Source organism: Sitodiplosis mosellana, unplaced genomic scaffold, assembly GCF_009176505.1.
Source record: "Sitodiplosis mosellana isolate CC-2019 unplaced genomic scaffold, AAFC_SMos_1.0 Smas_scaffold_6162, whole genome shotgun sequence".
NCBI lineage: Eukaryota > Metazoa > Arthropoda > Insecta > Diptera > Cecidomyiidae > Sitodiplosis > Sitodiplosis mosellana.
The window spans coordinates 3,076,127-3,091,423 of NW_022601403.1; the positions used below are offsets into that span (position 1 = coordinate 3,076,127).

General features: G+C 36.2%; 2 protein-coding genes across 3 annotated transcripts in view; both read right to left on the minus strand.

Annotated features, from left to right (window-relative positions):
- Positions 1 to 576: 576 nt before the first annotated feature.
- LOC129574422 (lariat debranching enzyme) lies at positions 577 to 3,159 on the minus strand. Its single transcript, XM_055456437.1, has 2 exons — positions 2,782 to 3,159; positions 577 to 2,301 (listed from the first exon to the last, which is right to left on the minus strand). The coding sequence occupies exons 1-2, from the start codon at positions 2,976 to 2,978 to the stop codon at positions 765 to 767; spliced, it is 1,734 nt and encodes a 577-aa protein (XP_055312412.1). The 5' UTR covers positions 2,979 to 3,159; the 3' UTR covers positions 577 to 764.
- A 1,443-nt stretch (positions 3,160 to 4,602) lies between these two features.
- Positions 4,603 to 15,297, minus strand: part of LOC129574424 (uncharacterized) — a 40,942-nt gene continuing 30,247 nt past the window's right edge. For both annotated transcript variants that reach the window (XM_055456439.1, XM_055456440.1), the window contains exons 6-9: positions 7,504 to 7,943; positions 7,116 to 7,275; positions 6,638 to 6,799; positions 4,603 to 6,132 (exon numbers count right to left, since the gene is read on the minus strand). In XM_055456439.1, coding sequence (XP_055312414.1) covers positions 5,935 to 6,132; positions 6,638 to 6,799; positions 7,116 to 7,275; positions 7,504 to 7,943 — 960 coding nt within the window. In that variant the 3' untranslated portion in view covers positions 4,603 to 5,934. The remainder of the gene's footprint in view (positions 6,133 to 6,637; positions 6,800 to 7,115; positions 7,276 to 7,503; positions 7,944 to 15,297) is intronic.

The following is a 15,297-nucleotide window of genomic DNA, read 5'->3' on the forward strand; positions in this document are numbered from 1 at the left end:
TATAAATCGAAATGATTGATCAATAATATTCCGAGAGAATATTTAACAAAAAATAATCTATGCATTTATCATGCTTAATGCATGACTGAAAATCATAGTTAAAAATATAAATTTTTAATTCCGTTGACTTGGATGTAAATTGTAATTTTATGAAAATTCGACCCAAAAAATTTAGGCTAAAATTGAAAGGAGCAAAATTAAAAAGAAAAATTGAAAATAGAACGAAAATAGAACTGAAAGTAAAAATTGAGGAAAAAATTAATGTTTTAATAAGAAGAAGAAGAAGAAAAGGAAAAAGAAGAAAATGTAAAATGCATGTGCATCATGCATTATTTTAAGAAATTTTTAGAGCTGCCCATTTTCAAGAAAATTTAAGTAAAACACTGCCCATTTTTGAGTTTTGAGCTGCCCATTTGGGATTTAGAACTGCCCAAATGGGCAAGAGCTGCCCACTAAAATAATGCATGATGTGCATATTGTGCACGAATATCAATAACTTTCATTTATTTTCGTTCTATCCAACCGATAAATACGTGCCTTTTCTCTGTGAAGAATTTAAAAAAAAAACACAACAACTACCATTTTCTCGTGTTATTTTCTGTTTGACTGCCTTATGTTTTGTATTTGTTTCGAAAAAAAAAACACATTGCTAATAAAAATGTTGGATCTTTTTTTCTATAAAATCAAGCTTAACTATTCTTAAGTAAAAAAAATCGTTTATTTAGCTAATTTCATTCAATGGTTGATTCAATAAATTGTTGTTATTAATCATCTGTTTCGGCGTATATTGCGGCATTTCGTCGTTTAATTTTTTTGATGGTCGGAGGTGTTGATTCGGTTTGATTGGTGTCGTGATTTTGGCGTTTTTCTGCAGCCGAAGAAAATTCAGTTGATTCTGGTGTTTCAGTTGAGTCTGGTAATTCGGTTTCTACCGTGGGGATTTCATCCAATTTAACATCTTCTGCAGAGAGTTCATTCAATGTTGGCAATCGATCTTCACCAATTTTAATTTCTTGATCGATATTGCCGTCAATCTTCGTTTTCAAGTTATCATCATCATCATCATCATCATCATCGATGGGTGCATCTTCATCATCACTCAGGTCAATATCGGCCTCTTCCGGGTTCAATGATTCGTTGAGTGTATTTTTCGGTGCTGGCAATGAATCGAACAGTGACAGTCTTTGATTGAGCAGTGTTAAATTCGAAATGCCACCGGATGAAGCGTTGGAAATGTTGAGTGTATTATTTTCCGACAGATCCTCAACTCGATCGCTGTCATTCAGCAAACTGGTATCAGACATCGATGCATTGATCACATCCCGATATTCGGAATGATTGATTTCACCGCCGGCCAAAATGACCACCAAATTCAGTGGGTCATCAATTTCGAGTATATTGCAAAAGTCAACGGTTTGTGGATTTTTCACTGGTTTCGGTTGTTGTGTCATTGGCGGTCGATTATTTGGATTATACGGTGGTGCTGTTCGCTCGAAATTTTTCGGCACTTCCAAATTGCCACTGAATCGTTTAAGTACCAAGTTTTTCTCATCTTCGGTTGGCCGAAAATCCCAACGACACGTTTCATTCCCCGGTCCAGGCATGTAATTCGACAACGGTTTAACGTGCATTAAATGCTTCGTTGTATACAAAATTGTCAACCACTCCAGATCATAGTGAAGTCCCTGTGAATCTGGTTCGGGGCCATCAATGTCGATAATTTGCAAGAATCGCCGATTTGGCAGACATTTATCTAGTGCTAGAAATTTCGTTTCTTTGCCATCATCGTGCGGAATGACCGCAGCGAATTTACAGTGCAAATGACCTGAGAACCAATACTTGGGCTGAAGTTTCTTTAACAATTCAAACAGCGGCGGACTACCGAGTTTATTATCGTGGATCTCATCACGGAAATGTGGCTTAAATTTGATCAATTGACCGGCATTCCCGTAGTTGTAGACGTCGGTGGGCCAATCATGTGACATCATAATGTCAATCGGCTGCGATAATTGCTGCAATCGAAATGTCTCCTGTTGCCGATAGTGATACACGGAACGCATAGCATCGTTGTCATACGGTGGCTTCTCGAAATGACCCTTAAAATAATCGAATCCCTTGTAAATGCCCGACAAACCACCGATTCGAACACCTTTGTATGTGACAACACTTGCATAGCCCAAGTAGTAAATGTTTGGCGCTACCCAACCACCGTACGGTAATTCTTGCAAGTAATTTGATGCCTCATGATTGCCACCGATGAATATCGTTAGGATTGGAGCCACTTTTTCACCACTGTAGTATCTGGAAAATAAATTTGGAGTTAAATTCATGGACAATTGCGATTTTTAAGCAAAGTAAATATGAATTTAATGTGAATCGTATTGCATTTGGCTTCTTGATTCAGGAGATTCAATTGAGTTGGTCTTTATATTCAAACTCGACTTAATCGATGTGGCTTTGTTGATGCTAATTCATATCGATGGTTTTTTCATGTTTCGATTCGGGTTCGGCTTCAAGTGACTTTGGGACTTTGTCATTTTTTTACCATCTTATTTGGCTTCAATCAATTTTTTCGTCGTTTTTTTTCACTTCCATCAACTTCATTGTCTTCTTCTGAATATTCAGTCACTGGTTTAAATATTTCAGTCGCCTTTCCTGGCTTCAATCAAAGTTTCATCACCTACTCGACTTCATTCACATGTTCGTGTTCAAATCCCATCACTCCAATTGAAATCCTTCGTCAAGTTGGAAGTTAAGCCAAACCGACCTTCAAATACTCACTTATAAAATGTACAGATATCGCGGAATTTCTTCGGCACAGCCATGCACTCGAGATCATTGAGATTTCGTGTGGCTTGAAAATCACCGCAACACAACAGCAAATCCACTTTGATATTCTGCTGTTGTTCGATCAACGCAATTGTGTCATAAATCTTTTCCAATTCGCCATGAGCGCATCCTTCAATTGCCACCTTCATTTTCTCACGCGCTTTCCGTCAAATGTTCGAAAATATTCTAAAATTTTCAACTTTTTTCACTATTTAACCGATAATAAACTATTGATGCGACGATGAAATTGGACGGCAACAACAGATTTAAATGTTTGGACAGCGCTGCATTTGACAGTTCATCTTTCATTGAGAAAAAAAGCAACAAACCGCTCTGAAGTTGGTTGTCAGTCTCTCTCTCACACACCATCTATGGTTGCCATCCAATATGAACGTCTTGACAGGCAAATTCAAATTGGAGTGCCATTTCCGTTGGACGAGAAAATAAATTTAAAAAGCAAATTATTCAAAAAGAAAATATGTTAAACAGTTTTAAAGATAAAATTAATTGAAATTTACAACAAAATTGACGTCTGAAATTTTTTTTTCGATAGGGCCAAGTCTGTCGATGGGAATAAGATTTGAACGATTCAGGTTTTTAACTGTGTTAAAGAAGACGGTCAAATTGACATCAATTGAAACAGTTCAAAGTGAAAAATGGAGAAGAAATTGACATGTAACCAGATTTCTCGACTTTTGTTTATTCTTTATCATTTTTTTTATTTAATGATGGTCAAGGGGAAAAATACATTTAACAGCCTTCGTGACCATTTTGAAATGAAAAATGAAACTCGTTGAGAGTAGTGACTGAAGAATTCAAACTCTTCATATCGATTGCTTTCAGTGGCGAAAATATTTTCTACATTTTAACCATTAATTCAATTGAATGAAATTTTTCGGCAGAAAAGTCTTTTGTTGACCGTTTGGTGCATTTACACCATTGATACACAACAAATCTCGTCGAAAATGCAACAAAATAAATTAAACAAATCGGAAAAACCAAAAGGATAAAATACAAATCCAAATGAAAAGTGCGTAGAATCGTCCGTACGAGTGTGTTCGTCGAACACTAGTCCCCTACGTTCCATACTTCAAATGTGATGCGTGAAAAAATTGTGGAAAAAAGAATAGAAAATGCACTAAAATTGTGTGGATAGCATCAACTTAACGGGACAATAGTCGGTTCAATCGAATGCAATACTCTCGCTGTTTTGTAAACAAGAGTCTTCCGCTGCTGAAAATGTTCAAATTCTGATGAAATGTGATCAAATGGTAAGTGGCGATGCGTTGAATTTACAAACTCAGAATCATTCAAACATTTTTTGTAATCTACTTTAAGACATTTTGGCTGAATTCTTGTTGGTACTATGATTAGAACCCAAATCGATTTCAATTAACTTTGAACAAATTCAATCAAGTAGATGGGTTTCTTGAATAAATCTAGGAATAAACCATTAAGCCAAATGTATTTATTATGACTATCTAGTGATTGAAATTCTAATCAAAGCACGTACAAAGTTACTCTACTATAGTCACTCATAAATTATTGAGTGACTATCACCAGAAAGAAAGCTACTTTTCCGGACCAAAATCGAGTCACTGTAGTAAAAACAAAAACAAAGGGAAATCAAGGGTTACTTGAGCATACCTGCCAAGATTTGAGTATATACACATCTGTTTTAAGGCTAAAAATCGGAGACAGCTCTATTTATAATTGATTCAATTAAATAGAATCAAAGTCGAATAAAAAAATTAGAAGAATAAAAACGCACGCTTTTATTTTCGGTTTTTAGTATTTTATGTGTATTTGTTGTCAATAGATTGTTTACTTCTTAATATCTTATCGCTTAATTTATTATAATGTTTGACTATTCGTTTAGCTAAAAGTTAACCATTTTGTTGTTTGATTTGCTTTTTTTTTATACGATAAATACGTTTCGATTCCGAATTGTCTATGTACAAAAATTACTTACACTTGGGAATTTGGAGAGAGGATGTAGGAAGAATGGTGTGAAAAAAGTTCTAAATTCAATTTTTTTAGAAAAAAAGTGCATTTTCCACTTTTTCGTACCGTAATTGTGGGTGTAATAGTGTATTTTTCATGGAATTTCGTTCATTATTTCTTTTTTTCCTAATCTTTTTTCTTGCGGGAGGGGATGAAAATTTCGGAACGGATCTTAATGAAACTGAGGTGAGGAAGATAAACTAAAGCAAAGAAAACCCGAAGTTAAATTAGACAGATTCAGATGCGATTTGCCAATTAAATCGATTGCTCGCTGTTTTTGTTTCTACGTTTTTATTCATATGTCTATCTAATTTATGTTTGACGTTAAGAGAGAAAAAAAGTACGTTGACTACGATTATTATAAATACATGGACTTGTTCTGCATGTGCTTGGATTTTGAACTGAAAAACCAATTTTTTCACGTTTTTTTTTTGTATCTCAATCGCATTTCGTTTGTCTTTTCTATTTAAATTAAACTATGTTAAACGTTTGACATACGATTAATTAAGATTATGTTTTGCGGATTGGACCGCATGACTGGTGCATCGAAATGTGTCTTGATTTAATTCGTTGAAGTGTGAGAATTGCCGACGAAACATACCGAGTATACGGAAATACTGAATTTTGGTGGCAATTCCATCAAATCAACGAACAGTAACACGATTTCCATGCATTACTCGTACATTTTTTTTTTTGACAATCAAAATTGTTCAGGAATTTTTTGCAAAATTTGTGTAGATTTTTTTTTTCATTCGAAAAAATTGAATTCGTTCGACAATCCAGTTTAGAGACGTATTTATATTGCTTGTTTGGATTCATTTTAATTTACTATATTTTTAGAGGCAATATTTCTTATGGTTCTTTGTTTATTTTTTTTTTTATTATCATTGGAACATCACATTTATACATTTTTCATGTCAATATTTTCTTGGATCTTCCGGCGAAAATTTGCATTCAACATGTACCACACACAAAACACTAATCCCACCATTTAAAATGACGAGTCGGTGTGTGCGTAAAACGGGAATTTCAGTTTATTTTCTTGTATTGTTTTCGTTTTTAATTAAATTGAATCCCATTTTTTTTTGCTATTGAATCGTTTTAACTACTATGCGAAAAAGCTGTATTGGTATATGGTCCACTGTAGATTGAGCTGCCTGAGTTTGATACGGTTTTACTGCGTCGTCGTGCCATTATGCACAGTACGGCAGCCACAACGCACAACATCAAGATGAGACCCGCTATTGAGATAGCAATGGCAAAACTCTTTTGTGATATACACAGCGCATCGTCTGGTCTCTGCGAATGGAAGAAAAGAGAATAAATTGAGTCAGTCAAAGGCTTTGAGTTATAGTGAGTAAATTGACAAGTTAAGGATAAGTTTAATTGACAGATTTTTCAGAATGAAATTTAAATCGATTTCGTGAATTGTCTTTTCAACAACTTAATTCTGCTGGAAATTCCAGACTGGAATTGTCTTCAAAATTCGAGATTTTTTAAGGAATTTTCTCCAAAATGTGACTCAATGATTATTAATGCCAATAATATTGGTCCAATACAATTTTTCTTTTAAAAATACAGTCCAAAATCTGTATCTTTAAAACGGGCAAATATTTTTGCCCAATGCCCATTCAATGGGCCCCATGGTAACGTCAAGATTTTGGTCGTATTTTTCTATTTCAACGGAATTTAGATTTTTTACGAAATTAAAATTGAATTGAAAATTAAGAAATTGATTTTTTGGAAGAATTTTATTTTGAAAAAGAAATCGTCCAATTTGCTTAGATTCAATTGATCTAATTACCTTTTCTGCAAACACGCTGTCATCAGTGCCTTCGACTATTTCGGCATTTTCATTGACATAAAGACCCGAATACACTTCGATGGTCGCTGGATGGCCATCGTCAAAGGTGGTATCATTTTTTGTGTCTCGCTTTGGACGCTTTCTCTGCAAACATTCAGGAGCCTGCATGGGAATATTTCAATGATTATTAAATGATAAATTTAATTTTTAACATTTGAAAATAATTTGTAGAATTTTTTATATCATCAAAACAGCACATTCTTGGGTTTACTCTCAAAATACAATCCAAATTCACTCCGGTTGTCAAAAAATGAATCTGAATCTAATCGTGTTTTCCTTGCATATTTCATGGGCAGATCACTTTATAAGCCCATTGATATAGTCCATTACCAATGAACGAAAACTAACACCATTCCAGAAGCAACAATAGAAACTGGAATTCCAAGTTAAACATGGTGCATGAAACACTCTTATTTACCTGTTGACATTCAGGATCTTGAAGTGGACACAATCGAATGTTGCACTCGTAGTAAACGGATGCGGTGTATGGGAATTTGTGGGCTGGGAATGATACTGACGCCTCACTACGATCATTGGAATATTTAAACTGACCCATAATTTCACCATCCAATGGACACCTGGGATTTTGAATGACAAAGAAACAAAAGAACAATGATTAAATCCAATTTATTTTGAAGCAATGAAGGAAAGATATTCTTTCTATATTGAAGCAAAGAATGAAAGAAAATGTGAGAAAGTCGTTGAAAAATCAAACAAGTTTCAATTTATAAGAGGATTAAACTTTAGAATCTAGTGATCTCTTCTTATTCAACATTTCCGTTAAATTAATAGAATCTGTTACTCACCCTGATTGGACTAGATTTTGTTCGCCCCATCCGAGTCCATCGCGTACGTTGCAATCCAAAATGTGCATACCATACACGTCTTGTTTGTCGATGTATATTTTCAGTGTGAGTGGATCGCCGATTTTCACATTTTCGGCGATATTTTTACCTGAATAGATTTTCATATGGCATCCAGGCATCGGAACCTCATTGGTTGTTGTACCGTAAGTGCCAAGCGATCGACCATGTTCTCGTCGATCGGTGGCATTTTTCGCTTCATCATCACCGCTGGCAATTAATGCTCCGGGCGAATCGTTGTCAATCGTTTCATTATTCGCTGCAGCGGCCGCTTCACGACTCTTGTATCGGCATCGTACGTGATATCCACGGCCCAAATCCGTAACCAGCTTCAAATGTGGTTGCAGTACAATTGTATTGAAAAATTCAATATCATTGTCATCCTAAATGGAAAGAAGAGAAGATTTTCAATCAAATGAATTTCTCCATGAAAAGAATGAAAGAAAATTCTGCGACGTTCCATTCAAAAATGTTCTATACGCGATGCATGTGCGAGAATATTGCTTCTGGCGAAAAACAGCAAACAATAGGAACTCTTACGCGCGCGCGACTAACGGGTTCTAACTCATTTACAGATAAAATATACAATTATGCCGCAATCATTCTTCAAAATGAAGCAGAAGAAGACGAAAAACAAAACTTCGCGCGAGATTGAAATTCATAAATGCTTTTTTGCCTCTCCCACAATATGTATCGAAATAATTTTTACACCGAGTGTCTTTGTGTATGCGGAGTGAGTGAGCGAGTTTTTGTATTGTTTGGCTTAATTATGATTAATTGATGTGGCGATGAGAGCCGTTCATTTTGCTTCACTTTGTGTGACTCGGCGGCCCAATCTTATATCACATACACACACCCAATAAGAATGAGCGTGCCAGCGCGCTAACGATAAATTCATGCACGTACAACGCACCTAACGCTATATTTTTTTTCTTGGCTTTTCGGGCGAACCACAATAGAACAACCCAATTTGAAATTAGAATTTGCTGTCAGCCAAAAAGCATCACAAAAAAAACTTGAATATACCCAAAAAATGATATGGTGCTTCTCTTCACATCGCAACCCATTTTTGGCCATTTCATTTGAATATACCAATTATTGAAGGTCAATTAACACCAAACGATTCACAAATCGTTTTATGCGCTTCGGTTAACATTGTTGACTCAACAATGGTTCAAGCGTTCGCTACTTATGACTTCCATTAACAGTAATTTTTTGTGTTGTTTTTAATTTTGACGGGGTTTTCAAGTGTGCGCGTGAGTGTGTGTTTGCGTCTCGCCAAAAAATGGCTTAAATCATTTGTAATTGCCTGCCAATTGTTGAGAATTTGAGGCTAATGGTCAAGTGAATCTGCCCATATTTGGTGACTCTAAGTCGAGAAATCACATTCACGGCAGAGAAAACGATAGGCCAAAGACTTTTGCCAAAAGTCGACCAAGTGTCAAGTTGAGACTCTCAACGGTAGAAATCGACCCGAAATTAAACGGTCTACAATGACCCGGTATCAACGGCCTGAATCGACCCGGTCTTAATTGCCTTAAAAAAATCAAACACAGCCAGGCAACCGTAGAAAAGAACGAAATTCCTTTAAAAATGGGCGGCTTAAGCACAATTGTTTCTTAAGAAGACACAAGAGGCCTTTATCTCGTGTCTTGTTAAGAAAAATGGTTTTGTCTGTTGAAAAAGACCCTCGCTTAGAACTATTGTGATCTTCGAGACGAGAAATGTGACGATCAACAGTGTTGATTCAACGCTAATGAATGCTTGAGTGAAATCCATTGAACAGGTTGACATAAAATCGTGCCAATTTTCGCCTTCACCAGTTTGATCTTTGACAAATCGCTTTGTTTTGAGTCATTGTAATGCCTGTTGCTAACATTGCAAAGCCATACACACACACACTCAGCCGCATGATGCGCTTCGCTGAATGATGCTTCAGGATTTGTTTTTTGTTCAGTTTGCGATTGTTGCACTTCACTTGACTCAACAAAATCTCAACGATACAAATGTCGTGATGATAATTTCAATGGAGACGAACACGACAACCACAACGTGCTAAGGGGGAAAAAACATGACAACAACAGCCGACAACGCAAAACTGCCAACTAATAAACAATTATCAGTTGATGTCACTAATTGATTGTTCCATTGAAACGTATATCAAAATTCATCCCGTTGGAAATTTTTTCGTTCGTTCCCAAGCCTGAGCCCGTGTGATGCGACTTGATCATTTCCTATGTCAATTAAATCTAATGAAATGTCTAAATATACACTTTGACCTTTAGCTGCTCGTTTGTAAGCAACTCAACCAAAATTGACATTGAATTCGGAAACATCGTGAACGAGTCGAACGTTTGTTTGAAGCGGCGACGTTTATTGAATTGAATTGAAGCCGCATTCATCGGCAATAAAATTGTGTGTACATTGAACATGATTTACAATTTGCGAAAACAATCGATGAATTAATTCGTTTAGTGTGAAATCACTTTGTTGGTTTTTGTGTGTTTTTCTTTTCTTTTCATTCTTTATTCATGCGTTGATTTTTTTTTCTCGTCTTTTTTGCGGCTTTTATTTCGCTGGTGTGTTGTAATTTAATTTAGAGATGTTTAACCATAATTATCGTGATGACAGTCCATCGTTGTGTCAGGCGCACACTCGAGCCATTTTTCATGTGGCGACGCTCAATTATTGTAATTGCTTCATTCATGTTGAAATATTGTTGCTTATGCGAAAACCCATGTACATCGCCATTTTCTTCTTCTTCATTTGCCGCAATTTTTTTTTTGCCACAAAAACTTGTAACGCTTTTTTGCGTATGCTCTAGTTGGCTGGCCAAAAAGAGAGTCAGAGCGAGCGAAAAACACAGTCAGAGCGAGAAAGAGTGTTAGGGAGTCAGAACGAGCGAGCGAGTGAGAAAGAGAGGGAGGGTCAGAGCGACAGAGAAGTTAATTCTTCAACCGAAAAGAAGAATTCTTCCGCTCAAAGCATTCATTGTGTGTTGAGCAGTGTTTTTTTATGCGAATAACACGATCACCAAATGAGTTTACACAAAAAGCGTGCGATCACCGATCAGAGGGTGGCAAATGATTTTTCGGCTAATTGGCAAGTGATAGATTCGCTTTGTTTGGATTTGCTGAGTGTGTGTGTGTGTGTGTGTGTGTGTTAAAAATCCAATTGAAAATTGTACTTGTTATTTTCAACAGCAAACCTTGCTACCACCTGCTTGAAATCTCTGCGTGCGTACGTGTGTGTGTGTCGATGAATTTGCACGATATGAAAATCGAAAACCTTCAAAATATTCATAGATTTCGTTCATTGTCAGAATGTAGCGCTTCATTCATTGTTTATTGTTTCATTCAATCTTTTTTTTTCCTCTTCTCCTCTCTCTCTCTCTCTCTCTCACATCTACTTCGGCGGACTTTTTTTTTCCCATTATTTCATTATTTTTTTTATGAAAAGCGTTACTAATTCATTTACTCATTTTCAATTACTGCATTGTACGACAAAACACTTTTTTCTCTTTTTTTCTCATTCTATCTCTCTCTCGCATTCGTTCGCTCTATAAGAGCTTTCGTATCGCTCCAGTCTTCTTCCATCGTCCAATTGATCACAAGCTGTGATAATTGAAATGAATGAAGAAGTGAAAAAAAGTGATCTCAAAAATGTGATGTTTGTATTCAGAAATTCATGAAAAAAAAAATGAACAACAAATGGCGAAATAATGAAGGGGAAAAGATCGACTGACATGAAAATTGGTTTCGGTCTTCTTGAACACCAACTTTAATTTACATTTCGATTATGCCGCACAATTGAACAATCAAAATGTTTTTTTTTTAAATAATGACAACTTTCGGTTGGAATATGACATCAAGAGGAGGACATCATGCGCACGGTCCATTTTGATGCGCTTTAAGAGGCTTAAAGCCTCAACCTTTGTGTTTTATGGGCTTTGAGTTGTTGAATTAAAACTTTTCATTTTTTTTTGGTATTGAATTAAATCTTCTAATTCAATGAATTCAATGATTGTTAAAAGAAATCCATAACTCGTCCAATTTCAAGTTTTTAGCCTGGTGCTATTATGTTTGATTTAATGTGAATGCTTCTTGTTATGTCTTTATGTTCTGCTCAAAGACTTGTTAAACTGTACGATTTTGAGCCACAATCCGTGTTTGAAATTGCGCCATTTCTGGGTATTACAAGGGCTATTTCGGAATAAAAGAGAGCTATTTTCATATTTTATGAAGCATTTCAAGATTTATTCAGAAGCCATTCAAAAATTTTGTTCGTTTTCTATAAAAGGTCACTCAAAAATGTGATCACATTGATCAAAAAATCAACAATGATGTGACAACATTGATCTAAAATCGGAATTTCATTCAAAAAATTGAAATTTTATTCAAATTTGTTCGAGAATGAACGTTCATTCAACGACAATTGTCGTCGATTGCAATCGAATGCATTCCGAACCGTTTCCGAACCATGATTTTGTCCGAGAAGATTTCTCGTCTGAATCGCTTATGTCTGTTACAACCAAATGTTGCTCCAGCGATGCGTTTCAAACGCCGTCAAACCCAGCTAGATCATGGAAAAGGTCATGAAATTATCTGATAAGCAGCATGACTTTGAAATTCATTGTACGGCACAATTGAATTGTTTGATAAATTACAGAAATTCGCTGTTAATACCAGGAAACTAACGCGTTTTTTTTTCATCTTCTCCATCAAAAGGTTCTACGTGTGCATGTGGCCATACTTTGTGGTGTTTGGTATGTGTGTATGATTATTTTAGGTGATATGAAACGGAAACGAAAAGCAAAATGTGCGATCAGTGTGGTATGAAGTAGGTATACGACGTGAGGTAAGTTATTGTCGAAGCATTTGGTATGACAACGTACACGCATACACACACGATGTCGATGACGATGACGACGACGACGACGCACCAAAAGAATGACATGCACCGAAAAATTCTATGAATCGTTCATACGCGCGGCGGCGTTGCGTAATGAAATTCGAAAGACATATTTTTCAAATGCTCATTTATCGCATTTATCGTTCGATAATGACATCATCGTAATTTTTTATTTCTTTACCGTCACACAATCACAGCAACAGCACCGCAAATAGACACACCGAGAGCGACTTTAAAGATTGTTGACTCTTTTTCTCTCTATTTCTTTGCGTTTTCTTCTTCGTTGCGTTACCATTGTATTCTATTCTGAAAACCGTTTATCGAATCGAGCATACACACTATTTTCATTGAATACTAAAATTGCTGGTCGTTGTTTTTCCAATGTGTGTGTGTGTGTGTATTTTGAGCATAGAAAAAGAATGCCGAAGTGATTTTTATTTGTTTTGCCTATTATTTTTCACGAAAAAAATACAACAACAGCACACCAGCCACTCCATTCTTTTAAGACAAACAGTAATAACAGTTTAAACAAAACAGTCATTACACAGCCATAGAAGAAGAATGATGGAAAAAATACGCGATTCACGCGTATTTCCAATTGCTTTTCCACTTTTTGGTAATTAATTTGTTTCCAAAGCATTGCGCAAATTTTTTTTCGTGTTTTTTTCACATTTAAATGCGGTTCTAATTGTAATTGGAGTTGGCTTTTGTGGTTATTGCCATAAACCGTTTCATCCGCCGAGAGTATAACATGTCTTGACTGTATTTATGGCTTTAGATCTATTGCTGACTGTGTCGCAGCCTTTGTCTCTATCCTGCTCTCCCTCGATCTCTCTCTCTCTCTTTTCTCTCTTTTCTATCTTTTCCCTCTCTCTCACTCACTCGCTCCATGCTCTTCATAGTGGATTATTTATTATTATGTTAGCAAAGGTTATAGACATCCAAAAGAATGATCACTGACCATTCGAAAAGTGAATGATCACTGACCATTGATCATGGGGTTCGCATTAGTTTTTTTTGTTTTTTTTTTCTTCCAGAATTTCTAAGTTCGGTTCAACAGCCTACACACACCTTTAGCACCTACGCAATCGTTCTTTATGTGCTTTTACATTCATGTAATGGATTTTTATGCTCCGAGTGGATATGTTCAGACTGTGAGCCTCGAGCATGGAGACGAAGACAATCTAATGGCGATTAAGAACTGACGCAAACATGAAATGCGACTCTAATCGCTTTTATCTCGGCAATGTCAGAATATAAGACATTTGCAAGCGAAATGAATGCGACAAAAGAGGTACGTTTGGAGTGCTATTCTAAGCAGCAGCAACAGCAGCAATATCGACAACTAACAAATGAACCTAACACTGTCGTCTATGCTTAATACATTCCACAATTGAACCAGCTAATGCATTAAATTGAGCCACACTCACCTCACTCCGCTAATAAACGTATATCTATTTCTTATTCGAAAGACAAATGAATTCGATACACAATGTATTTGATTGGAACGGACCAAGGCTGAAACGGCCCAGTCGAAATGAAATTGAAATTCATTCAACGCAAATGCGAGCCATGCACGCACATGCATATATGACGATCAAAGCGAATGACATGCACAGACCAACAAACACACGAAATATCGTTGAAATGATTGAGTTCAATGAAAAAAAAACTTCAAGCGATTCATTCGTTGTGTGGTTTATTCCGAAACGTTTGAGATCATGGGTTTTTTTTTGTCACCTACGCTACCGTTGGCTCAGTAACCACACCTCCCACAAGCTAGAGCGAAATCACAGCAGCGCCAGCAGAAAAAAAAAACTAATCGCAACTCATGACATTTACACGTATATCAAACAGTGATCGCGACACAGACAGACACCCAAAGAAGTTTTGAATCACAAACACACCGAATCCGATGGATGAAATTCCAAATGTCCAAAGGCGAAAAAACAACAACATCGAATACAAAAGCCAATTTATGAATCGTTATAGAAATGGTCGATTAAGCCGTCACTTGAAGTGGTCATCTTCGTCATTTTTTTTTTCGCTCGAAAAGAATGATCTCTGCAATTATTGAAAATTCTTGCGCAAAGAAGTGATTGCATTTTTAGTTTCTGTTTCATTTTCATTTTTCACTCGTTTTTTTTTCACGAGAAAAAAAGCGAAAATTTTACAAAACGAAAGAAAAATTCGTAATAACGAAAAAAAAATCAAGTTTTGTCGTTGAACAACTGAAACAAAAATGTTGTTTTTAATTCCCGAATAAAAAAAAACAACAACAACACACGAGTCGTTGGTTCAATGTTAACGCCGTATTGTTGACGCGGTGGCCCGACAGCGGAAAGCGAAAACCATTGTTACCAAAGCAATTGTACAGAAACACCATGTCTTGTCTCTTTACTTGATTTTTCGCTCTCGTTGAATTGCGTCATTTTTTCGGACTTTTTTTTTTCTTCTTCTTTGGCTTTTTTGTATATTTCATTTTATTTAATTGTTTTCGCCACTAAAATGGGTTTGAAGCAGCAACAGTGCGATGTTATGTACGGGCATGAGCGAGATAAAAAGGTCAACGGATTTTAATTTGATGGCAGTGCCACAGAGAGACACTGCCTGTTGTTTTATTTGTTTCTTTGGTGTTTTCGGCTATGTGGAATCGGAGCTGTGTGATTCATATATGCGGGAGATGAGGGGGGAGGGGAAATTGTCATTATTTTATATGGATCTGGCGATCGTTAGTGTGTATGTATGTTTATTTACTAATGCGCCTCTTCATCTCGACCAACTCATATTTGGCGAAATAAAACGTAATGGTCACCCGATCGAAAT